General features: G+C 41.9%; 1 protein-coding gene across 1 annotated transcript in view; it reads left to right on the plus strand.

The window, feature by feature from the left end:
* The window catches only part of PRMT8 (protein arginine methyltransferase 8), a gene marked incomplete at its 3' end in the record, with an annotated part of 87,397 nt that overhangs the window by 33,044 nt on the left and 26,608 nt on the right, over window positions 1-27,745 (plus strand). The window contains exons 3-7 of the mRNA XM_080350425.1: window positions 7,706-7,891; window positions 15,886-16,041; window positions 21,718-21,781; window positions 25,341-25,483; window positions 25,872-25,959. Of these exons, the coding sequence (XP_080206551.1) occupies window positions 7,706-7,891; window positions 15,886-16,041; window positions 21,718-21,781; window positions 25,341-25,483; window positions 25,872-25,959 (637 nt within the window). The remainder of the gene's footprint in view (window positions 1-7,705; window positions 7,892-15,885; window positions 16,042-21,717; window positions 21,782-25,340; window positions 25,484-25,871; window positions 25,960-27,745) is intronic.

Here is a 27,745-nt window from a genome sequence, read left to right on the forward strand (position 1 = left end):
TTAAATGAAGAATGAATTTAGCCATCTACCAGCTGTACTTCACTTTTAATATTATCCACCAAAGGGCAATGGCTCTACAATATGATACCCCACTGAGCTGAAGCTGTGAAACTCTGACTTCAATAGAAGCAGGTTTCAGACTTTGGCCAGCACTTGAGACTCAACTCCTCACCGTGCAACTTAGCTCACTCCTCATGACACTTAGAGGGCTTCATACAAGCAGATGGGCAACAGACTCTAGTGACAGACCATCTGCTCTGCACAACAAAGTACAGGTGAAAGCACAAGGCATTTCTCCAGCTGCTCCTTGTAACAGGGATCTTGTAAACCAATGTGTTGCAGTTAGGTGTGTGACATTAAATCTAAACCAATAACAGACATTAAGTCTATCACATGCCAAAGATAATAAAAATGTAACCTTATCCTGAAGAAAGGTGCCTTTCAGCACTTTTAAAATAATTCTTCTCTATCCTTCCATGAGGTACTTTGCAAAGAGTAAATTTTAGTTATTATTACAGTAATAACATTTATCCTTTATTTCCTTTTGCTCTATGCTGAGCTAGGACTGTTAATGCCCTGTACTGGACCTTCTACTTAACACGCATTGCAAAATCTCCAACTTTATAAAAAAGAACACAATTTAAATGTCAACATCCATAACTACAATTTATCATCTGCTTTTTTCTGCTGTACTCAAGCTGCACTGTAATGTGCAGCAAGCAAGCAGTCAAGAGGATAGGTTGGATGAAGAGCATTTTTATTACCTGCGCGGGCACATAGAATGGTCTAGAACCATTTAGGCTTTTATAAATGCTACAGACATTTAAATGTACTCCCTTCCTTACATTCTGTCATCTCCTGTCCTATCATTCAGTCCAATTCAGTTACATGTAGCTTCAAAAGCTTTTCATTACAGAGTGGCTTGTTGTGTTCTTCTCACGGTGTGCGGTTTTTAATATCATGAAAACAGATTCTGTTCCTATTGTGTGTACAAATCTATAAACCCAAATTTATAACTGTCATAGTTAAGCTCCAGAGCCCCCCAGTCAGCAGCTAAAACCTTCCCCCACTCCTGGTAGGATGGGAAGAAGAATCAGAAAACAAAGGTGAAACTTGTGAGTTGGGATAAAAACAGTTTAACAGAACACCAAATTAAAAAAAGAATAAGCAGTTACAACAGCAATAATGAAAGAACCTGCAAAAGCAATGGTTATATGGAACAACTGGATCCATGCTGCGGTCCCACCACATGGCAGCTCCGCCGCAGCAGTAAGCAGGCTCCCACCGCAGGTCATGCTAAAACTCTCCTGTTGCCTTGGCCACAGCTCACGCTGAAACCACTCCCCCCCTGCCCCGAACTGCAACTCATGCTAGAAATACAAAAGCATCAAACCATGTGGTCAAGAAGGAGCTGACCCAGGCCATACCCCTGGCTTCTCGCCTTTATACTTGAGCCTGACCTTATAAGGTATTGAATACCTGGATGTCCTGGCAATGTAGAAATGAATCCCATCTTGACCGATCCAGCACATTCCATCCCGTATTCTATATTATTTATGTCATGCTCAGGTCTTACATGTACCCATATGCTTCAACTACCTACCACCCTAAATACATATGTGCATATATATGTATACACATATACACACAGATATTTTATCCCTTAGTTTATGGCATAGTCTCATTCCTTTGAAATGTTCACTGAGTCTGTGATTTTGGACTCTGTCTACCAGGACAGGCAGGAAAGATGGAGTGCCATGTTGGACCGTTGTATTACTGCATGCTGCTGGAACGTGTAGTTTGTGCTCACGGTTTGCATGTCAAAGGCATTGATCTCAAGGAGAAGGCTGGATACCAGTTGTTGGAGACAGCTCTGGTTCCATTCTTCATTAACCTAAAAGACACTTACTGGATATTGTATTAAGCAGCAATTACTATCATACAATTCACATCATGGGAGTATGCTCACCCAGAATCAAATCCCCCTGAGGTACACATTGGACTCCTCCATCCCTTAGCATTACCCACCAAGTGCACCCAGGTCCCTGAGCAAAAGCAATCCCATGGATGGGTTTGCCTTTGCCCAAAGCAGGAGTAACACTGACTGTTTTCCTCAACACGTCCTTGATTCGCATCACAGGGACTTTATCTCCTACTACGGTGTGTGGAGCAGGGCCAGCTCAATTGGAAGATCCTCTGGTGTTAACTCATCAGGTGGCCTTTACTGAATTTGAATCCCAGTTTCTAAAAGTTCCAACACCCATTGATCTTAGTGTAGTCTTTAACAGTCCATTGTGCTGTTCGATTTTCCTGAAGGCTGGTGCATGAAAGGGGATGTGATATACCCACTCAATGCCATGCTCTTTGGCCCAAATGTCTATGAGGTTGTTCCAGAAATGAGTCCCATTGTCTGACTCAATTCTCTCTAGGGTGGCATGTCAAAAGAGGGCTTGCTTTTCAAGGCCCAGGATGGTGTTTTGGACAGTGGCATGGGGCACAGCAAATGTTTCCAGCCATCTGGTCTTTGCTTCCATAGCACTTGCCATGTCGGGTTTGTGGGTGTGTAATACAGTCAATCTTCCAGGCCTCCCTGCATTTATACTTCAGCCATCAGCCCCCATACCACACAGGCTTTAGCCACCTGGCTTGCTTGATTGTAGTGCATGTTTCACAATTGTGAATTACCTCTGCACTAGTGTCCACGGTCAAGTCCACCCTTCAATCATGAGCCCATCTATATGTTGCATCCCTTCCTTGATGACTTGAGGCATCATGGGCCACCTGAGCTATAAATAATTCACTTTTGTGTTGCCAGTCCAAATCTACCTGAAACACTTTAATCTTGACAGCTTGATCCACCTGATGGTTGTTTTGATATTCTTCAGCGGACTGACTTTTAGGCACATGGGCATCTATGTGGCACATTTTTACAGGCAAGTTCTCTAGCTGGGCAGCAATGTCTTGCCACAATTCTGCAGCTCAGATGGATTTGCCTTTGTGCTGCCAGTTGCTTCTCTTCCACTGCTGTAACCACTTCCACAGGGCATTTGCCACCACCCATGAATCAGCATAGAGATAAAGGACAGGCCCTTTTTCTCATTCAGCAATGTCTAAAGCCAGCTGGTTTGCTTTTACCTCTGCAAACTGGCTTAACTCACTTTGTACTTCAGTGGCTTCTGCGACTCGCCATGTGGGACTCCATACAGCAGCTTTCCATTTCCGATACTTTCCCACAATATGACAGGATCCACCAGTGAATAGGGCATATTGCTTCTCATCCTCAGGTAACTTATTACACAGTGGGGCCTCTTCAGCATGCGTCACCTCCTTTTCTGGCAATACTCTGAAATCTTTACCCTCTGGCCAGTCTGTGATCGCTTCTAAGAAACTCTGGGCAATCAAGGTTCTCCATTCAAGTCTGTTGCATGATCAATGAGACCCACTTACCCCACATGGCATCAGCTGCATGATGAGTAGAGGAGACCTTCCCTTTGGACATCCAGCCCAACACCAGCAGCTGAGGTGCCAGGAGGAACTGTGCTTCAGTACCAACCACTTCAGAAGCAGTTCGAACCCTTTTGTATGCTGCCAATATCTCCTTTTCAGTTGGAGTGTAGCAGGCCTCAGATCCTCTGTATCCCCAACTCTAAAACCCCAGAGGATAACCTTGAGTCTGCCCTGGTGTTTTCTGCCAAAGGCCATTCTCCCCAGCTGCAGTGTAGAGCACATTTTTAACATCTTGTCCTGACTGGACTGGCGCAGGAGCCATGGCACGGACTATCTCCTGCTTAATTTTTTCAAAGGCTTGCTGCTGCTTGGGGACTAACTTAAAATCATTCTTCTTCCAGGTCACTTGACAGAGAGGGCTCACAATCTGACTGCAACTTAGAATGTGCATTCTCCAAAACCCACAATCTCCAAGAAAGTCTACGGTTCCTTTTTATTAGTTGGTGCAGACACAGCTGCTATTTTGTTGACCGCACCCATTGGAATTCAAGGACCTGCCATCTTACTCCTAAAAACTGGATGTCCTGTGCAGATCCCTTGGCCTTACTTTGTTTTATAGCATAACTGGCTTCCAGAAGAATCTGGATTATCCTCTTACCTTTCTCTAAAACTTCTTCTGCTGTGTCACCCCACATGATGAAGTTGTCAATGTACTGCAGGTGTTCTGGAGGTTTGCTCTGCTCCGGTGCAGTCTGGATCAGTCCGTGACGAACGGTGGAGCTCTGTTTCCACCCCTGGGCTGTCAGTTCCTGGTGTACTGGATGCCCCTCCAGGTTAAAGCCAACTGTGGGCTGCACTCTGCTGCCAAAGGAATAGAGAAAAATGCATTAACAATGTCAGTTGTCACATACCACTTGGCTACCTTGGACTCCAGTTCATTCTGGAGCTTTACCATGTCCAGCACAGCAGCACTTAATGGTGGTGTGACTTCATTCAGGCTGCGATAGTCTACTGTTAATCTCCCCTCTCCACTGGGCTTCCTCAATGGCCATATGGGACTGTTAAAGGGTGAGTGACCTACTGATCACTCCTTGGCTCTCCAGTTGACGAATCAACTTATGGACAGAAATCAAAGAGTCTCGATTAGTGTGATATTACCGCCAGTGCACTGTTGTGGTAGCAATTGGCACCTGTTGGTCTTTGACCCTCACCAGTCCTACAACAGAAGGGTCCTCTGAGAGACTGGGCAAGGTAGATAGCTGTTTGATGTCCTCTGTCTCCACAGCTGCTATGCCAAAAGCCCACCAGTACCCTTTTGTGTCTTAAACTACCCTTTTCTGAGGCAGTCTGTAACAAGGATGTATGGGGCATCTGGGTCAGTCACAACAGGGTGCTTTTCCCAGTCCTTTCCAGTCAGACTCACCTCAGTCAGACTCATCCTCCCTGGATGAGGGGACTGAGTGCACACTTAGTAAGTTTGCAGATGACACCAAATTGGGTGGGTGTGTTGATCTGCTGGAGGGTAGGAAGGCCATACAGAGGCATTTGGATTGCTGGGCCGAGGCCAGTTGTATGAGGATTAACAAGGCCAAGTGTCAGGTCCTGCATGTGGGTGACAACAACGCCAGGCAACACTACAGGCTTAGGGAAGAGTGGCTGGAAAGCGGCCTGGAAGAAAGGGATCTGGGGGCATTGATTAACAGCCAGCTGAATATGAGCCAGCAGTGTGCCCAGGTGGCCAAAAAGGCCAACATCATGCTGGCTTGTGTCAGGAATAGTGTGGCCAGCAGGACTAGAGAAGTGATCATGCCACTGTACTTGGCACTGATGAGGCCCCACCTTGAATATTGTTTTCAGTTTTGGGCCCCTCACTATAGGAAAGATAGTGAAGTACAGGAGAGAGTACAGAGGGGGGCGACTAAGCTGGTGAGGGGCCTGAAGCACAAGTCTTATGAGGAGTGGTTGAGGGAACTGGGGCTGTTTAGCCTTGAGAAAAGGAGGCTGAGGGGAGACCTTCTTGCTGTCTACAACTGCCTGAAAGGAAGTTGTAGCATGAAGGCTGTCGGTCTCTTCTCCAAAGTATCAAGTGATAGGAAAAGAAAAAATGGCCTCAAGTTGCACCAGGGGAGGCTTAGATTGGATATTAAGAAAACTTTCTTCATGGAAACATTGTCAGGCATTAGAACAGGCTGCATAGGGAAGTGGTGGAGTCACAATCCCTGGAGGTGTTTAAAAGGCATTTAGGCAAGGTTCTTAGGGACATGCTTAATTTCTAGAGTTAGGTTCTTATTGGACTCAATTATCTTGAGGGTCTCTTCCAACCAAAATGATTCTATGATTCAGCACCTAATACAGTCAACTGTTGGGATTCCCCAGTCACTCCAGAAATGCTGATGGATTCTGCTCCTTCAGAGTTTGATGGAATTAGAGTACATTGGGCCCCAGTGTCCACTAGAGTCTTGCACTCTTGTGGCTCTGACATTCCAGGCCATTGAATCCACACAGTCCAATAAAACCAGTTACTCCTCTCCTTCACCTGGCTGGAGGCAGGGCCCCTCTAGTCCTGGTTGTGGTACTCATTGCCCCCTTTTTGCAAGAACGAATCAGAAGTCCCTTCAAGAGGGTCAGAAGCAAAATCAGCTCTTCTACTATATCTGCAGAACTGCCCACAGGAAACTGGGACAGCATTTTTCCTGGCATAATCTCTGCTAGAAGTTGTCTTTCCTTTCAACTCATGTACCTGTGCCTCTAGCACTGAGGTAGGTTTCCCATCCCACCTCCTCATGTCTTCTCTATGGTCATGAAGGCAAAATCACAGGGTGCCCTGTTTTGTATACCCTCTACATTCTCTCTCAGTTGGAGGGAAAAGTGCCACTGATTTCACATTGCTGGCCTTTTTGCATCCTAGTCTTTAAGATCCCATCTTATTGGGTCACATAAATTTAAGATAGTAGTGTGGATCTCTGTGGATGAAAGGTGTTACAGAAACATAAACCACTAGTATTCATGTTTCATAGATGGACCAAAGATACCATCTAAAGATGACACATTTAAATCTTTAAATGAAGAAGGGAAAAAATGTGGGCGTTTTTGTGTGTGGTGATTTTTTTTAATACGTATATTGAAGTAAGCTGAACTAAGCTAATTGGTGCTAGAACTAGGTTAATTGATGCTATTCAGAGAGAGTACAAGGGATTAATGGCTCACAGTATCAAGCTATAGGAGACAGTGAACTTCATGGAAGTAGCTAGGAGAGGCTCAGGCAAATCTAGTCCCCACTGGGAAACTACTAAGTCCAAAAATTTTTTTAAAAGTCCAAGAGGAGATGATGTATTTTAGGTAGGATTGTCTTTCTTAATATATGAAGCTCTTGATGACACGTGAAGCTGTAGCATCTCACTCAGTCTTTCTCAGTTTTCAGCATTTTGCTTCATGTTAGGGATGAAAGATGTAGATATACTTATGGGCCAAACCATGTTTGTGAAACATTCTGTCTTCTGCCTTAGGTCCTACAGGTGTCTGAGTCAAGGGGATGTGAGCATTCTGGCTCTATGGTATTGGAGATGCAATATACAAGGAAAAATGAAGTGCAATGGGCCAGGGGGTGTTGGTAGCACATAGCTCCTGCATCTTCCAACACTGGGAAACTAAATTAGGGGATCATATATCCCTCATGGCTCCCTACAGTGCTTTCTGGACATGCTGACTCTCAACATCAGATACTTTCAGATACTGTGAGCATTCTTATACCTATCTCATCAACACAGTCAGAAACGTTACCTGACAATTAAGAATCCATTGTGAGTCCTGTCCTTCTTGTTGGCAACACTGTGTCCAAAATCATTTAATTATGAGCTCTTCTTTGCAGGAGAACTTTTTATTTATTACAACTTACCTCTCACAAAGCTGTAGCAGTTTGACAGAAAAAGACACTAAAGAAGAAAACCTATCTCTTAACTGCCTTGTGTTAATGTTTGGAGTCACACACTTCAGCCAACACCAATAATATGCTGTTACTTTGCACTGATGTAAGTATCTACAGAGGAATATCAAGGAAAACGCCATTAAGGAAATTTTCCAAGACAGTAAATAAATTAAAGAGCCAGGAACAGAAGGCAGCCTAAATTTCATTTGTGATATCCCATGTGTCTTTGGTCTTACTATCTCCTAGATAGTCACAATAATATCACTATGCTAGACATAGAGAAAGATGTTTGCTTTTAATGATCCCTCTTAAAAATTTTCCATGTTCTCCTAGGTTTGCCCTATCCCATCCCAGCCTCCTCAGCCTGCTGTTGTTCCAAAGCCAGTTCAATCTGTTATACATGTTCCATTGCAACCAAGCTGCCCAGGCCGAGGCAAGATGGCAAAGCTCATCAGTCCAGAAGAGATGACATCCAGAGATTATTATTTTGATTCCTACGCTCACTTTGGAATTCATGAGGTAATTTTTTTTTTTATTTCAGTAACTATTATTATTATTGTTGTTGTTGTTATTTTCTTTGATTTTTCAAGTTATTTATCCCTCTCCCACTTGCTTACAACTGTATTCCTCTGCCTTTCCTCAGGAGATTGTATTATCTGGTTAAGTGCCAAAGATATCACCTGTACTCAAAACCTCTGTGTCCCTTAGAATCTTACATAGATATGTTCTATACAGAGCTCATATTAGCTATCTGTACAGTGATGATCTTCATTAATGCATCAATTTAGTGCATTTATGAGGGTTGCACACATGGAAAATATCTAATTACTAAGTTAGGTCTTTTGTTCTCTTGCATATTTGAACACAGATGCCAACAGAACAGCTACTCAACTGACATGAGAAGTCAAGTAATTTCTTGAACCCCTGGCATGTTACTTAAATGCACAGGCTGCATTAATGAAAATGTATAGCTCAATATCCTCCAGTAAGTACACTCCTGGAAAGAATTCAAAATACACGGTGGACCATATTTGCCACCAAAAAGTTGACTGTAGACCAGTTCTAAAGATGACACTACTATCTTAAATTTATGTGACCCAATAAGATGGGATCTTAAAGACTAGGATGCAAAAAGGCCAGCAATGTGAAATCAGTGGCACTTTTCACAAACCACACAACAAACAGGATCTATTTCCATTACTCTAATAATAGCTTGTGGACATATACCTAAACAGAAGATTTCTATCTGCCAGTTAAATCTTGCCAGTGTAGCCTTCAGAAATTCAATCCAAGAATGGAAGACAGAGGAACAATTGAGTGAGAAGTATACCGAAGAGAAATATTGAAGACACATCAGAGACCTCAAATTAGATTGAGTTCCTGATGGATGGATGCATGCAGCTCTATAGGTCTCAGGGAGTGCAGGGAGCACCTGCAGCCTCTTGCTGAGACTGGGAAGTAGGACATTGCCTCCTTACCTGCACGAAGTCTGTACTGGTAGACGATCTGTGGCAAATAAGCAAAGGAGCTGCTAGAGGAGGTTGGCACACTTCACTGCATCAGGGACATGAGAGGCTGACTGGATTTTCTTCAAGATCCTGAATATACAAGAGCCTAAATTCCCAACTGTACGGAAAAGAGGGGCGGTCAGAGTCTCTACTTACCAGGTTTGCAAGTGGATACTTCTCTGATCGTGAAGGTGGAAACTTGTGATGACTGGCAACAGGAGGAAGGCTCCTGATCCACCTGGAGACCTCTAGCTACAGAATAGGTTCAGTGTCTTCATTGTAGATAAAGGGCAGGAAATTCTGTACAATGAAGCATCAGAACCAGCTGGCCCTGAGCCACACAGAAGCACTGGGAGGAAGCAACAAGTGATAGCAGTGGAATTCTCACTCCCGCTGTGGACAGGGTCCCATATACTAATCTGACCTGCTGGTCTAGGCATATGGGTCTGGGATATTGTGGGGAGGTTTCTGACATTTTTACAGCCTGTAGACCAGCCTTGGTTTACTAATGCTGCTACTCCACAAAAGCACCAATGAGACCTGGAGCATATGAAGTATGACTACACAGCTCTTAGGATGGTGATCAACAGCAAGGTGTGCCACGTGTTTTTTTACCTTAATTCTAACAGTGCAAACTTGAGGAGAAGTGCTTCTGTGGGTCCACAGCTGATTATGCAACTAGTGTCAATGACAAGATTTCAGCTTTTATGAGACCCGCTTTGAGATTAAGGCCTGTTAGAAACAGACGGAATCCACCTGACAAACTAGGCCAGAAGCATCTTTAATAAGAGTCTGGCCCACCTGGTGAGGAGACCTTTAAACTAAGAATGATAGAGGAATGAGATGGTGACCCAGGTGACTGCACATGGGGAAGTAGTGGGCCAAGTTGGTAAGCAAAAGATACAGAGTGGTGAGGACAAGACCTCATAGTCAGTCAGCAAAACAGAGCAGAAGGGTCCACCCCAAGTGTAAGCACACAAACAAGGAAGTATCATTATGCTGTATTACGAGGGAAGGTCTCATAGATTTTCTGGAAAATCAACATGACAGAGAGCCTCTCTGCAGTGTCTGTTCACTAGTACACGCAGCTTGGCGAATTGAACATGAGGAATTAGAAATGAGTGTGCAGTTGCATGGCTACAGAGATACGGTGCTCACATGACTGGAATGCCACAATAGCTGGATATAGGCTCCTTAGAAGGGGTGGGCTGGGAAGGTGAAAAGGGAGATAGGGCAGCTGAATGCATGGCGTCATGTCCGCTGTGGGACAGATGATGTTCCAGCTGAGAGCTTTTGGGTCAGTATTAAACTGCAAATCAATATTGTTGACATTGTTGGGGGTGTCTGCTACAGACCACCTAATCAGGATGAATTAGATGAGGTCTTCTTCAGACAACTGGAAGAAGTCGCATATTTACATGAGAGATTTTAGTCTATGGGAGATTTTAATCAACCCAACATCTGCTGAAAGGCAACAAACAGGACATAAGTAATCCAGGAAATTTTTTGAATGCATGATGATAAATTCCTGGCACAGATGACCTGAATCAATGTGGGGGGTGTGGGTTGTGTGTGGTGGTCCACTGGTCCTGATAATTACTAAAGAGAATGAACCAGGCTTGGCTGCAGTGAGCATGAGATGGTGAAGTTCAGGATCCTGAGAGCATGGATGCTTTCTCAGGATCTATGCTATTTGTCTTGTTGACAACACTGCGTTTCAGAACAGCAGTCTTCATCGTTTTCAGGAATCTGCTTGGAAAAAGCTCGTGAGAGATAGTCTGGAGCTTGATGAGGGTGATGATAGGTTTGAGTGCCTATGAGTGAGAATTAAGGGGAAGGGAAACAAGATGGACATCCTGGTGGGGCTCTGGTTACAGACCACTCAACCAGGATAAAGAGGCAGACAAAATATTATATAAGCAGCTGGGAGAAGTCTCTCAGTCTCTAGCCCTTGTTCTTGTAGGGGACTTCAACTTAACCAATGTCTACTGGAAATATAACACATCAAAGAGGAAACAGTCTAGGAGGCTTCTGGAGTGTATGGAAGACAACTTCCTGACACAGCTGGTCAGGGAGCCTACTAGGGAAGATGCCTAACGGACCTGTTGTTTCTGAATAGAGAAGGACTCATGGGTAATGTGTCGGTTGGAGGTCGCCTTGGGCATAGTGACCATGAAATTATTGAACTTTCTATGCTTGGGGAAGTAAGGAGGTCAGCAGAACTGCTGTCTTGGACTTCCAGAGGGCAGACTTTGACCTCTTCAGGAAACTGGTTGACAGAGTCCCTTGGGAGGCAGTCCTGAAGGGAAAGGAGTCAAGGAAGGCAGGTCATCCCCATGTGCTGGAAAGTGAGCTGGCAGGGAAGAAGGCTGGCCTGGCTGAATAGATAATTGTAGCTGGAAGTTAGGAATAAAAGGAGAATTGATAACCTTTGGAAGAAGTGACAGGCTACTCAAAGAGGAATAGAAGAATGCCATGAAGTTATGCAGGGATAAAATTAGAAAGACCAAAACCCAGCTAGAGGTGAGCCTGGCTACTGCTGTAAATGACAACAAGAAATGTTTCTATAAATATATCAGAAACAAAAGGAGAGCTAAGGAGAATCTCCATCCTCTGGTGGATGCAGGGGGAAACATAGTGACGTAAGATGAGAGAAAGGCTGAGATACTAAATGCCTTCTTTGCCTCAGTCTTTAATAGTCAGGCCAGTTCTGCTCCAGGTACTCAGCCCCTTGAGCCAGAAGACAGGGATGGGGAGCAGAACAAAGCCAAATTAATCGAAGGGGAAATGATTAGCGACCTGCTACACCACTTAGACACCCACAAGTCTATGGGGTGAGATGGGATACATTCAAGTGTGGCGAAGGGCCAAAAGAAGGATACAGGGAATTACAGACCTGTCAGTCTGAACTCAGTGCCCAGGAAAGTCATGGTGCCAATCATCCTGGGTGCCATCACATGGCACATACAAGACAACCAAGCAATCAGGCCCAGTCAGCATGGGTTTATGAAAGGCAGGTCTTCTTTAACCAGCCTTATCTCCTTCTATGACAAGGTGACCCGCTTAGTAGATGAGGGAAAGGCTGGGAATGTTGTGTACTTGGACTTCAGTAAAGCCATTGACACTGTATCCCACAGCATTCTCCTGGAGAAGCTGACACATCAGGGTCTGGATGGGTGTACTCTTGAACGGATAAAGAACTGACTGGAGAGCTGGGCCCAAAGAACTGTTGCCTACCTTGAGTTCAGAGAGGCTTTTGACACCATCTCTCACAACATCCTCATAGGCAAGCTCAGAAAGTGTGAGCTGGATGAATGCACAGTGAGATGGTTCATCAGCTGGCTGGATGGCAGAGCTTAGGGTGTTGTGGTCAATGGTGCAGAGGATGGTTAGAGGCCTATCGTAAGTGAGGTTCCCCAGTGGAACCTCACTAGTATTAGATCCAGTCCTGCTCAACCTGTTCATCAGTGACCTGGATGAAGAGACTGAGTGCACCCTCAGCAAGTTCGTTGATGATACCAAAATGGGAGGAAGTAAGGGCTGACACACCAGAAGGCTGTGCTGCCATTCAGTGAGACCTGGACAGGCAGAGAAGAACCTAATGAAGTTCAACAAGGGCAAGTGTAGGGTCCTGCATGGGGGGAGAAATAACCCCAGGCACCAGTACAGGCTAGGGGTGGACCTGCTGGAAAGCAGCATTGCAGAGAAGACCTGGGAGTTCTAGTCAACAACAGGTTGACCATGAGTCAATGATGTGCCCTCGTGGCGAAGAAGGTCAACAGTATCCTGGGGTGCATTATGAAAAGTGTGACCAGCAGGGTCGAGGGAGGTTTTCCTCCTTCTCTATTCTGCCCTGGTGAGGCTGCATCTGGAGTACTGTGCCATGTTCTGGGCTCCCCAGTTTAAGAAGGACAAGGAATTATTGGAGGGAGTCCAGCAGTGGGCTGCAAGGATGATTAGGGGCCTAGAGCACCTTTCTTATGAGGAGAGACTGAGAGAACTGGGTATGTGCAGCCTGGAGAATCGAAGGCTGAGAGGGGATGTTATCAATGTTTACAAAAATCAGGAGGGTGTGTGTCAAAAGGATGGGACCAGACTCTTTTCAGTGATCCCCAATGATAGGGTGAGGGCCAACGTGCACAGACTGAAGCATAGGAGGTTCCATCAAAACATGAGAAACTTCTTTACTTTGAGGGTGAGAGAGCACTGGAACAGGATGCCCGAAGAGGTTGTGGAGTCTCCTTCTCTGGAGACATTCAAAACTCACCTGGACACATTCCTGTGCGATCTGCTCTAGGTGAACCAACTTTAGCATGTGGGCTAGGCTAGATGATCTTCACAGGTCCCTTCCAACCCTAACAATTCTGTGACTCTCTGATTCTGTGAAAGACTTGTGGTGAATGGAGTGAAATCCAGTTGGTTATTGGTTGCGAGTGGTGTTCCCCAGGGCTCAGTATTGGTGCTAATTTTGTTTAATCTCTTTATCAATGATCTGAATGAGGAGATTGAGTGCACACTTAGTAAGTTTGCAGATGACACAAAATTGGGTGGGTGTGTTGATCTGCTGGAGGGTAGGAAGGCCATACAGATGGATTGGACCAGCTGGATCATTGGGCCAAGGTCAGTTTTATGAGGATTAACAAGGCCAAATGTCAGGTCTCGCACTTGGGTCACAACAACCCCAGGCAGCACTACAGGCTTAGGGAAGAGTGGCTGGAAAGCTGCCTGGAAGAAAGGGATCTGGGGGCATTGATTAACAGCCAGGTGAATATGAGCCAGCAGTGTGCCCAGGTGGCCAAAAAGGCCAACATCATGCTGGCTTGTATCAGGAATAGTGTGGCCAACAGGACTAGGGAAGTGATCATGCCACTGTACTTGGCACTGATGAGGCCCCACCTTGAATATCGTTTTCAGTTTTGGGCCCCTCACTATAGGAAAGATATTGAAGTACAGGAGAGAGTACAGAGGAGGGCAACTAAGCTGGTGAGGGGCCTGGAGCACAAGTCTTATGAAGAGTGGTTGAAGGAACCGGGGCTGTTTAGCCTTTAGAAAAGGAGGCTGAGGGGAGACCTTCTTGCTGTCTACAACTACCTGAAAGGAGGTTGTAGCATGGAGGATGTCAGTCTCTTCTCCAAAGTAGCAAGTGATAGGATGAGAGGAAGTGGCCTCAAGTTGTGGCAGGGAATGGTCAGATTGCATAATTGGAAAAAAATCTGCATGGAAAAGGTGGTTAAACAGTGGAACAGGCTGTTCAGGGAAGTGATGGGGTCACCATCCCTGGGGGTGTTTGAAAGGTGTATAAACAAGGTTCTTAAGGACATGCTTTAGTGCTAGAGTTAGGTTCTTGTTGGACTCAATGATCTTGAGGGTCTCTTCCAACTGAAATGATTCTATGATTCTGTGTATCTATGTCAGATGCTCCAATCCCTTAATCTTCTTCATGAGCCTTCACTGGATCTTCTCCAACATCTCTTGTCCTGGAGAACCAGAACTGGACACAGGACCACAGATGTGGTCTCACCAGTGTTGAACCACCTCCATTGACCTGCTGGTGATGCTTTTTTTAGTGCATCCCAAAATGCCGCAAGGGCACATTGATTATTCATGTTCAAACTGCTGTCCACCAGGTTCCCAAAGTCATTTTCAGCAAATACTGTTTGCTTTCCAGACAGCTAGCCTTCAGCCTATAGTAATGCATGAGGTTATTCCTCCCCATGTGCAGGACTTTGCATTTCCGTTTGTTGATTTTATTGAGATTCTTGTCAGTTCTTTCTTCACCTTGTTGAGGTCTCCCTGATTTGCAGCACAATCACCTGGTGATTTAGCTACTCCTTGCAATTTTCTATCAACTGCAAACTTGCTGAGACTGCACTCTTTCCAATCATCCAGGTGTATTATTGAAGGTATACAACAGTACTGGTGCCAGTATTGACTCCTAAAGGGACACCACTAATGACTCGCTTCCAGGTGGACTTTGTACTTCTGATCACAACTCTTTCAGAGCACTAGTTCAGTCAGTTTTCAATCCACTTCACTGTCCATTTATGTAGTCCATATTTCATCAGTTTTTCAATTAGGATGTTATGGGAAATAGTGTTGAAGCTCTTGCTAAAATCAAGATAAACAAGCATCCACTCCCCTCATCCACATCCTCATCACCATAAAAAGCTATCTGGTGGTCGATCATCTCCAAATCACCTTCTTGTCCTTAATAAGTTTGGAAACAGTTTCCATGAGGGTGTGCTTTGTCACTTTTCCAGTGTTGTTGGACTGTTCCTCTGCCTCTTTCTCTGCCTGATACAAAATAATGTTTTATGATTATAAAAATAGCTGATTATTCATGTAGGTATTGAATATATATCATCTCCTGCCAGGACAGGTAAGTAAGCAACTGATACATGTAACAATCCAGTACACTAATGCTTCAGAGTGCTGGGCAGTGAACTGATTCTTTTTATCCTGAAATTCAGAATCTCATTTGCCTGCTTGCTTAAACTATGATTGGTGGCAGTAGTATAAGGAAAATTTCAGCTTTCTAGAACTAACAGAAGCATTTTGAGAAAACTAAAATGTGTATTGAATGGCCTCCACTTCTCTTAAAAATGGCACTTGGATTTTGACCTCAGTGCTCTTTATTGATATAATTTGGCTGATATATGCACATTTGAGAACAAGGTGTCAATGGAATGAAATGTGTGTATTGCTGCTATCAGTGGAGTAAAAATCAGAACTTGACAATGACAAATTAAAATAGATTGTAACACTGAGGTAATATTTAGAGAAATAAAATTGTACAGAAGTCATCATGCTTCTTCTTAATAGTTCATTTATAATTAGCTAGCATTTTACAGTTGCTTTGATGTGTGCACCCTGAAGTACTTGAAAAACTCTTCAGGTTGTGTGTTAATAATGCTTAAATTATAATAAAGGAATGCATTCAGCAGTAGTGTTGAATGAATATGAATATTTCAAATAACAGCACAATGCCTTTTTTTTTCATCACAGGAAATGTTAAAGGATGAAGTGCGTACATTAACATATAGAAACTCAATGTATCACAATAAACATGTTTTTAAAGATAAGATTGTCCTTGATGTTGGAAGTGGCACAGGAATCCTCTCCATGTTTGCTGCAAAGGCAGGAGCCAAGAAGGTTTATGGGGTAAGAAGCCTTTATCTTCTAAGTTTGGGCATTTTGCCTGAGAATTTGGCTTGGCAATTTATGTTTTCTTACTTGTCTTGGTTTGAAATTCTCCTCTCCAAGCTCTTGTGTGGCTTGATTTACAGTGACTTTGGCAGAGTTCTGTTGCTTTCTATGACCTGCAGTAATGTGCCTTTTCCAAACTGAGATATAGTGTCTTCTCTTGTGTGGAATCTTTGGTGATCTGGTACATATCCACATTTCTTCTTAGCTGAAAAAAAATGTTAAACAGACTCACTCCTGCTCAGAGGTGCCAAAGGAACTAACTTGCTTTTTAAAATTCTTAAGTTCCGCAACTTTGTAGTCTTGGAAAGAAATTTATTTAATACACTTTTCCCTGTACATTACAACTCAGCGAACCATGCAAAAAAAAGCACGTGCATATTTTCTGTGCCAAAAATAACTCTTCAGATGCAGAAGGGAATTATTACCTTAAATACACTGAGCTTTTGGAGTGTGAATGTGCAGTTCTCTGCAGAAAAGTCATTAGAGATAGCATAGATTTGCTTCCTAAGTATATTCAGAGTTATTTGTACTGACTCTAAAATGAGAAATAGTTTATTTTTGTTTCGGACTTCTGTTTCCCCTGCAGACATAACACAACATAGAAAAGGGGAATGGGAATTAGATTCTATTTCTCTATGTACTTCTTCAACAAAATTGTTTACTAAAATTTAGTTGGCTACATCTGCATTTGAAGACACTGATGTCACTTAGTATCTAAACAGTACCTCTTCTACTATTGGTAATGTTACATGACATGCCAGGACTCCTGTTCAGTTCTCAGGCTTATATTTTCAAAATCCATTGTTAATTCTGAATTCCTCATCTGAGTATCAGACGAGAGCATGGAAGTATAGATAGCTGAAATCAGAAAGTTCTGGCAGAAGTTTTGGAGTTTAAGCATGAGACAATATACAGACTTGGCAGCGGGAGTGTGTTTCTTGTAAATCAAGTACACAATTTATTATCTAAAGCCTCAGGGAGAATAAACCTGGAGCCTTCTCTGATGCAGGAATGCAGGTCTCACACAAGGATATTGTAATGCTGTGAAAGTATAACCATATACAAAACAATGATGCTGTGCTCCCACCTTCCTGTCTCCCAGATCCCTGGCCATATGGTCTTCCTCCCTCCCTTGTGCTGGCACTGGTGCTTATCTGACTCTACACTGAGCCAGATCACTGGCAGAAAATTCACCCAGTAAAAGAAAATACTTTTCCACAGCTTTGTTGTTGTTAGGTTACATTGATTTGGACTTCCTTAGAGTTCAGGTTGTACCTCAGGCGTTTCTAAGGCCCAGTTGCACACCAGTGTCAGCTCAGCCATGGACTGCACAGCACTGAAGCTGGGGAGTGTGCTCTCAAGGGAACTCAGCTGTGAAACTTCTCTGCTACAGCCTAAGAGTTTCAGCCTTGTTACATGATCTACCTCACCATGAACCTTGTCATGTAGCAAGCTGCAAGAGTTGTATTTATTTTGGAAAAACAGATATTTCAGAGATCTGGCAGTGGCATTCTTACAGTAAAATTCAGACTTTGTAGTCCTATTGGCAAAGAGTGCCAATGGGAAGTGTGAGTGTTCCTTTTAAAAAGCCAGCATTTGCTATGACATATTACATAGAGCTGAGATGTTCCATTTTCTTCTCTACTGTTAGATGTGATTTTCAAATAGCATGATGTGGGAACTGTTGACAAATGCAGAGTATTGGTTTTCTGACTACAGTACCACTGAAATCACTCTCTTCTTTCTGACTCTTTCCCTTCTTCAGGTTCAAATTCATCCGCTACCCTGTCTGGTTCTTCTTATTCCCTCTTACTCACTGTTGGAACTTGTTCCTTGCCACTACCTCAGCCAACTGTTGGAATCATCTCTAGGTCTTCAAGAGGTATAAATCATAGAATCACTGACTCATAGAAAAGATTTAGTTTAGAAGATATCTGGAAGTATCTAATCCAACCTCCTGCTCAAAGCAGACTGAAGTTTAAAGCTTTATCAGGTTGCTCAAGGCCTTGTCCAGTCCAATCTGGGAAATCTCCAAGGATGCTCTCTCAGCACCTATTCCAGTGCTACAGTCATCAGGAATTTCTCTTGCTGCAGTTCATGAGTCCTGCCTTTTGTCCTGTCACTGTGCACTTAAGAGTTTGACTCTGTTCTCTCTCCAAGCCTTTTTTAAATAGTTGACGATAGCCATTGAATTGAGGGGATTGGTACTGCAAGGTGAATAGAACAAGCCCTCTCAGTTTTTTTCTTTCTTTATGTGTTCTGACTCCTAAGCATTGTGGGAGGATAACAGTAGATCATGAAATTATGTTCATCTAACTAGGGAGTTGTAAGATGAGTAGAGATAGGATTGGTATGTGGCTATTGGTGCTTGGGAGGCGTGAGTGAGGGACAGAAAAATACATTCTATTCTCCCTTGAAACCTTGGTTTGTCTGCAGCATTTAGTCATACAAAATTCAGCATAATCACTGCAATAGAACTATCTGAATTCTAAAGTATTTTCAGACAAACAAGACAGCATAGGTAAGAAGGATTTAAACAGACACATAAAATAAAGGCCATGTGTCAGATGTTAGCTGATTTGGATAAAAGGATGGTGGTGAGGACACAGACTAAGGGAAAAGGAAATCTGGGAATGTGGTGACTGTTTCAGAAAAAGACTCCAGCAAAAGAGGAGACAGTTGCAGCATTAGATTGAAGATTGAGAAGTAAAATGAAAGTAGAGATGAATATACACACATAGCGCTAGATACAGCTGAAGAAACTCAAGGGTCCCTCAAGGGTCTGTAGCAGGACCACTACTATTTAGTATCTTCATTAATAACATAGACAATGGAATTGTGTTCACCCTCAGCAAGTTTGCAGATAACACAAAGCTGAGTGGTGCAGTTGATATACTTGAGGGAAAGGATGCCATCCAGAGGGACCTTGACAGGCTTGAGAGACAGACCAGTGTGAATCTCATGAAGTTGAGCAAGGCCAAATGCAAGGTCCTGCACTTTAATCAGGGCAATCGCCAATGTCAGTATAGACAACTCTGTCTCCCCACTCAGGCAGCTGTGTACCTGGAGCACAACTGGTCTTACTATTAAAGACTGAGGCATGGCAGACAGTAAGTACCTCAGCCTTTTCCTCAACCTTTGTCATGATGTTTCCCCTTGCATCCAATAAAGGATGGGGAATCTCCTTAGCCCTCCTTTTGTTGCTCGTGTATTTATAGAAACATCTTTATTGCCTTTTACAGCAGCAGCCAGATTCAGCTCTAGCTGGGCTTCAACCTTTCTATTTTTCTTCTTGTATAATCTCATGACATCCTTGTAGTCCTCCTGAGTGGACTACCCCAAAGGTCATAAACTCTCCTTTTATTCCTAAGTTACAGCCAAAGCTCTCTTTTCAGCCAGGCCAGTCTTCATCCCTGCTGGCTCATCTTTTGGCACTCAGGGACAGCCTGCTCTTGTGCCTTTAAATCTTCCTTCTTGAAAAATGTCCAGCCTTCCTTGACTCCTTTGCCCTTCAGGACTGCCTCCCCAGGGACTCTGTCAACCAGTTTCCTGAAGAGGTCAAAGTCTGCGCCCCGGAAGTCCAAGATAGCAGTTCTGCTGACCACCCTCCTTACTTACCCAAGAATAGAAGGCTCAATAATTTCTTGATCGCTATGCTCAAGATGACCTCTAACCAACACTCTACCCAGAAGTCCTTCTCTGTTCACAAACAACACGCTCAGTGGGATACCTTACCTTGTTGGCTCACTGACCAGCTGTGTCAGAAAGCTGTCTTTCACATACTCCAGGAACCCCCTAGACTGTTTCCTCTCTACTGTATTGTATTTCCAGTAGACATTGGGTAAGTTGAAGTCCCTCACAAGAATAAGGTCTAGCGATTGTGAGACTTCTCCCAGCTGCTTATATAATATTTTGTCTGTCTCTTTATCCTGGTTGGTTCATTTGTAACAGATTTCCACCGGGATACCTGCCTTGTTGGCCTTTCCCTGATTCTTACTTGTAAACACTTGACCCTATCATCACCATCATTAAGCTCTAAAGAATCAAACAACTCCCTAACACACAGTGCTACCACACCTCCTGTACTTCTTGTCCACCACTTCTGAAGAGTTTATAGCCATCTAATGCAGCACTCCAGTTTTGTGAGTTACCTCATCGTTTTCCTGCTGCACAATGGCTTCCAGATCCTCCTGTTTGTTGCCCATGCTGTAGCATTGGTATAGATGCACTTCAGTTGAACTGTTGTTCCTGCCACCTTCTTGGGATGTGTCCAGGTTTTGGCTGGGACAGAGTTAATTTTCTTCCTACTAGCAGGTGTAGTGTTGTGGTTTGGATTTACTATGAGAAGAATGTTGATAATATCCTGGTGTTTCGGTTGTTGCCAAGCGATGTTTATACCAAGTCAAGAACTCTTCAGGTAAAGGTTGCAAGTGCACAAGAAGCTGTGAGGGAGCAAAGCCAGGACAGCTAAACCAAGCTGGCCAAAGGGGTATTCCTGATCATATGATGTCATAACCAATACATAAACTGGAGCTGGATGGGAGGCAAATACTGCTACTCAGGTTCTAATGGGCTATTGGTATCGTGGGCGGTGAGCAATTGTATTTTGCATCACTTCTTTTGTGTATTCTAATATTATCACTATTTTCTCTTCCCTTGCTGATTAAACTGTTCTTATCTGAACCCATGAGGTTTTTTTCCTTTCTTCCCTTTCAATTCTCTCCCCACACACTTGTCTGCATGGTCCTAGTTGCATTTGGAGTTAAACTATGACAGGGGGAGAAGCCCTGATTCTTACATGACCATTCTCAGGTGCTTCGTGGTTTCTGACACATTAATAACCCTTGTGTCTTTGCTGCTGCATCTATCTCTATTCCCTACATCCACTGAGACAGCAGACTACAGGACCTCACTAACAGACTGTCCCTCAAATGTTTGTGTGCTGCCCCCAGGCTTATCTCTAGTGAACCTGGTTTTATCCCTTTCCCCCTTCCAAGTCTAGTTTAAACCTCTTTCAATGAGCCCTCCAAAATGCTGCACAAAGATCCTTTCCCCTCCTTGAGACAGGTGTAACCTGTCTGTTGCCACCAGGCCTGGTGTCATGTAAAGTGACCCATGATCAAAAAGCCCAAAATTCTGCCACTGACACTAGGCTCAGAGGCAGATATTGATCTGCTGGATCTTCCTGCTTCTTCCTTCATCATTTCCTGCAACTAGAAGGGTAGAAAAGAACACTCCTTGTGCTCCTGATCCCTTAACCAATCATACCAAGGCCCTGAAGTCTCCTTTGATTGCCCTCGGACTCCTTGTTACAACTTCATCACACCCTAGCTGAATATTATATGATTAATATATTGTGTAACTGTGTAGTTAGGACCTCTTTTTTCCACATTTCAGGAGTTTTAACAACTCTTCTATATGAGCCAGTTTAACTTAAACATAGACTGAATTTTAAATATTAAGATATCATTGATCACGATCCTGCCCACGTTGGTTTGATTTACTCTCTATCAATGGTTACATGTCCTGTTGAGTCTTTGCTGCCTTTAGTAGATTTTGGTTTTATTTGTGTAACTGAGCTCTTCCCCTTGCTTTTCTTTTTCTTTTTTTTTTTTTTTTTTTTTTCCCTAGATTGAATGCTCAAGTATATCTGACTACTCAGAAAAAATTATCAAGGCCAACCACTTGGACAACAGTAAGGCATATATAAAATAATTTCTTCAGGAGAAAGAGAAGATAACTGTTTCGCTTTTTCTGATTAATTTATGTTGTGTGGTTTATATGCAAATGGTAGGTTTGCATAATTTACTTATGTAAATACAAAACTAAACACCTCATTCTAGGCACTTCAACAGTTCCTCATGGGAGAAGTTACTTCTACAATTTCTTCTAGGCTCACAGACAACAGAAGCAAAGAGGATTCATCAGCAGGCAGTTTGATGTAGCAAAGTACACAGAAGGTCCCATATTAGAGCTGAACTTTTCCAATTACTTCTGCCATGTGAATTCCACCTTATTTCTTAAATAGAATCAACACACACATTCAAATTGAAATAAGGTTCAAAGCAAAAAATATTTCATATCAATACAGAATTTTCACTAAGTATATTCTGACTTCGAACTTTAAAAAAATATTTTTAAAAATATAGAAAATTGTTTAAATTTTCCTGGATGTGGAAACAAAAAAAGAAAACAACAACAACAACAAACTAGAAATACCCCCAACCTACTGAAAATTCTTTTTAAAAATAATCTCCAACAAGCTCTATTTCATGCCTTCAGTCCTCCCCCTCCTCTGAATCACTGCACACAAGATATCTTTGTAACAACCTAAAAAACCAGGCTTTTTTTAACTGAAGTTGTGAGATAATTCTCGTTTGAAAGTGCTCTTTGTGAAGAGCTTGACTTTGCTGCAGAGCAGTGCAGGCCATTGCTGGCTACACTGTCTCATTTGTCATCCCCCTTTTAGCTGGGTCCACACTGGTGCTATGCTACCATATGTGCAGGAACAGATTTCTGTTCTGGTTTAGATCTGCCCTAATTTTTATTGTGGTCACTGGCAGCTTCTGACTAACACAGAGCTGTTTGGGAGGAGAATTTTTTGTACAGCATGCGTATTCAAGTGGTGTGGTGTGAAAAAAACAGTGATGTGGGATATAAGAGGCCAGCCAGTGTACGCAACCTTTGGTTCAGAAAAAGAAGGAAGAAAAGAACCAGAAAATACTCTCCTCCACAGCTGGGATAAGGCACTAAAAGAATGAAGTGTTGACCTCAGCTTGGCTATGCTGTACCTTTGGTCCAGAGCCCATATATTCTAGAATGCCTGTTCATGAAATAGCTACACAAATGGCATACCACAAATCAATTCGCGTTTGGATTTCCAGCAACAGGAGTTGTGTGTGAAGGCACTGTCATCAGAATAAGTAAGATGCATCCAGTGTGCTCCAGAGGCTGCAAGAAGGTATTTCTGTCTGCTTCTTTCTCCCATTTCTCCAAGGAGCAAGTCCTTGGAAAATCTGTGGATGAAGAAGCAGAGACCACTCCCCTTTGGCAGGAGACTTGTCTGGACAGGTACAGCAGTCTGTCCAACTGCAGTTTGGTTTCCAACATAAACAAATTACACAACTGAACTAACATTTACACTTACACACTTTACACTGACCCCCATTCACTGTTATTGTAAAGCAAACAGGATCTTGTTGCTCGTGGAAATTTTTCTTTCCCTCCTAATTGTTTAGAGAAATGCAGAGTCAGCAAAAGGGGCTGAACCAATAGAAAACCCACTGTTTCCAGAACAGATACAATGCAGCTGGGGACAGCACAATTTCTTCTCACATGTTGCCTTATGAAGATGTTTTATCAAAGCGAAGGAAGGCAGAAGAAACTTACACTGACACTGTGACTGTTATAGCTATAAACAGAGGGCTTCTAAGTCTGTAGGCATGTCACCCTGGCAGCTGTCAACAGTGCTAAAATTCAGTCCAAAAGAATTGTGGCAGTGGAAGTTCTTGGGAGAAAAGAGAATTAAAGAGAACTCATCGCTGGAGCTTATAGACACCAAGAGTCTTCAGTATAAGGAGAGATGAACTATTGAGCTACTAACTGAGAAAGGAATGAGTGGGAAGGAGAAGAGAGAACTCTACTTGTTTCCAGTCGGGTTGCTTTTACCAGCTGATAACTTTGTGTTACCAATTTGAATCAAAATGTCCCAAATTCTTAGGGGACCAGGCTAGATTGAAAGTTTGCTGTGCAAATAAAGTGGCCACATCTAGTTAGATTAATACTAGTACTGCATGTATTTTGGAAAGATAAAACTTAATTTTCCCTGGGCTGAGTTCTAAATATCGCTCAACCCACACATCCAGTCTTAAACAGCTAACCTATTTCTAGCTAAATGAAAGTACTTTCATCCTTCTCAAACTGATTGTTGGCTACTTTCATCACTAAAAATTCCCATCATTAAAAATTGCCATTTATTAAGAGTAATACAGTAATTGAATCAATTAGTAATGGAAAATAAAATGTTCTCTACTCACTTTATTCTGGAATTTCAAGTGCAACAGTTATCTTGTCAAGGAAGAATCCAGAACCATGAGACTTTTCCCACTGCAACAAAGAATATAAATAGCAGATAAACACAAAATGAAAATTATTTACCTAAAGAATTTAGAATACATTTTAAAATAGGAAATATATTTTAAAAAGCAAGAATGATTGGTGAATTGTGTAGTGATCCTAAAATCAAATTATTTTTTATAACTGAACTAAATATGGGCCAGCATTTAATTTTCCTTTAAGCAAAATATCTGTTCTAGTATCAGCCAGTTCTATTAACTGCTCATTGATTTGCTTTCATAGTGCATACTCAGTCTCCTGTAAGTAGTACGCATTATTTCCAGTCATTTAATGTGCTGTTTTGTAATAGTGTCTCTGAGGATCTGGTATTCTACTACATCAAATTTCTAGCAACCCTTTTCATTTCCTCTAAGCCAGTTTGGTGACAAAATTCCTGACAGCAATGTTTTCCAGCAATCATCATAGATAACTGTGGAAAATTATGCAAGTCTAAACCAGATAGAAGATTCAGAGTATGCTAGTATGTTATCAAAGATTCAATCATGAAGCTGAAAGGAATGAAAAATGTTTTTTCATGAGAGAACTGTGTTTGTACAAACTTTCTTTTCTGTGTACTGTCAGGCTAAATCTGACTTTCTCAATTGAGTCAACTCACCAGAATTCATGGAAGAAATAAACTTTAGTTTCCTCATTTTGAAGCTAGCATATTATGTTTGAAAAGCAGGTGAAAATTAAATCCTAGGTCCATAGATCACTTAATATCTCAGTGGTGAGATCATGTATATGAAAGCCTACAGGGATGTTTATAGGATTCTAGGTGGATTCTTTGCATTACTTGGTCCGAATTCCAAAGAGCATGTAAAATAAGAACATGCAGTTAACCAGGTAAGACTTTTTTTGTTGATGGTGGTGGTGGTTTTTTATATATGGTTTTTATTTGGTTTGATGTTTTGTTTTCCTTATATACAGATATTTAAATTTCTGTTTATTATGCTTACTGCAAGTAGTTTTAAAATAGCATAAAATCCACTGAGTCACATGGAGTCACCCCTTATCTACAAGCATTCAAGAAGATAAATCATACTGTCAGCCTGTCAGATCTCCCTGACATTCACCAGTAAGGAATTTAGTTGGGTGTTTTATTATGTGAAACATATTTCTTTGGATTCTTCTTTCAGTAATCACAATATTTAAAGGTAAAGTGGAAGAAGTTGAATTACCTGTGGATAAAGTAGACATCATCATCAGCGAGTGGATGGGTTACTGTCTGTTCTATGAGTCAATGTTAAACACAGTCATCTTCGCACGAGACAAGTGGCTGGTAGGTGCTCTGTATGTCATTCTCCTTGCTGGAGCAATCATAATTTATTTTCTGACTACAAGCCTTCCCGCTCCTACTGTCACTGTAACAAGACACAGTTACATTTCCAAGTGCCACTTCCTAGGCTTTAACAAAAAAGATTAACAAAGGGAATCTCAGTAAAAGAGCTTTGCTTTTTGTTAACTGCTGGTGAAATTTGTGTCAACACTAATAATATTGCCACAGGCTGGAAGAGTTGCTGAGATTAAAGCTGATTGTGACAATCTGAAGGAAAACAATGAAGTCATGCAAGGGGTGCTTGTCTGGTTTTTGTATGTGCAGTTCAAAATGTGATGTCTTTGTCAGGTGAATAGATTACGAGATCCATTTCCCCACAATTCATCAACAGAAACCTGGAGGGCTAATGTTTCCAGACCGAGCTGCTTTGTACCTGGTAGCAATTGAAGACAGGCAGTACAAGGACTTCAAAATTCACTGTGAGTAAATGCCTAACAGTAACCCTTTCTATGATTATTTCCCTAAACTATTTGATTTACTGTAATCTTAATTAATGGCAAAGTTTTGCAAAAGCATGAAGTCATGCTGAACATGCCAGAATTCCAATACAAACATGAACCCTAGTGCAGTAAACCTTGCTTTGAATTATATTGATACTTCTCTCTACTTCTATTTTAAAATGCGAATTTTGGAAGATTTAATTTTGTTGTTGTTTTGATAAATACATCACTTCATATAACTGTGATTAAAATTGGTAAAATGCACTTTCTATTGTTGCAGAAAAGTGGAATAGATAATAGAATCACGTCCCAGTTTTTGTTTTTAAAACAACAAGAACAGACAAATTAATAAGATGCAAATGAATTGTAAATATTAAGAAATAAGTCTAGAAAAAATGGTATCTCAATAATAAGCTTGTCAAGAAAAAAAAGCATGTAATACTATTTTAACTTTATCAAATATTTTATTTGAGATTTTGCAAATGAAAAAAATAGGATCAGAAATTTCCATTTACTCTGATGTGAACAAGTTTCTAAGCTTTTTTGTTTTACTTCATAGACGCATAAAATTGACTTTACATTTAATTTTTTTCTTGAAGTTTCATTGAATAACTGGTGCTGTTAGTGACCTCTACAGGTCACCTAGTCCAGCCTCCTGCTCAAAGCAGGCCAGATTTCACAGTTAAAGCAGGTCACTTAGGGCCCTACCCCACAGGGTCAAGAGATGTGGGATTCCATAGCTTCTCTGGGTACACAAATACTGAAGCACACTCAGGAGTATACATGTTTCTGAATATTCAGAATTTTCCTTGCTGAAACTTGCCTTCATTGTCCATTGTCACCTGAAGGGACTCTGACTTTTTATTTGTTTCCGTAGTGGCAGATAGCAACTAGATTCCATTATTAGCCTTTGCTGTCCCAGGCTAAGCAAATATATATTTTTTGACACTCCTCATATCTTAGCATGTGGTTCACTTTCATCACTACAAGGTCATACTCGTGGTTCATGTTCAACTTGTTGTCACCCAAGTTTGGCTTTATTTGCTCATAATAGTTTAACTTGTTGTCACCCAAGTTTGGCTTTTTTTGCTCATAATAGTTTTGAGGAAATTAATAAGTTCTATATTATTCCACTTTTTTTTTTTGGCTTTTATTTATTTTTTCAGAACCAGTCGATTTTGCTTAAAGGCATTTTCCATTAGGGAAAAAAATATTACAAAATTTCTAAGCAGTTTTATTAATTAAGAATATATGCAGGAGCTTGGTTGAAATTAATGGGTTCAGTCAACCTTTAAACAAAAATGTCTAACTCCTTCCTTGACTCTCAGCTCCTCTCAGAAAAGACAGTATGGTGTTTCTGTAACCAAATTCCATGCCAATACACAGAACTAGCGATGGGACGAAAGTGCTATTCTGATTCAAAAAGCAAGCCCAGTGTAGTAGGGCAGCGACAAGAAATCTATGTAGGTGCCAGGGAGAATTAAGCACAGCCTAGATTTTTCTCCTCAGTTATGTGGTGACCTTGACAGCTAAATTCCTTACAAAAAGTATGCACAGTCCTTTAAAGGAATCAAAACCATTTTGTCCTAATTAAAAAAAAAAAAAATCCCTTATGCCTTTTTTCACTTTGCTTTTGAACCCCTTCCTTTCTAGGCCATGAGCCTTTTTCTTTTCTTACAGACAATACCCCTGGTTTTAATTTGCTTATTTATTATAATTTTAAAAATATTTCAGGTTCTTTTTATCTTCTAAAATATTATTTCCT

Source organism: Nesoenas mayeri, assembly GCF_963082525.1.
Source record: "Nesoenas mayeri genome assembly, chromosome: 1".
NCBI lineage: Eukaryota > Metazoa > Chordata > Aves > Columbiformes > Columbidae > Nesoenas > Nesoenas mayeri.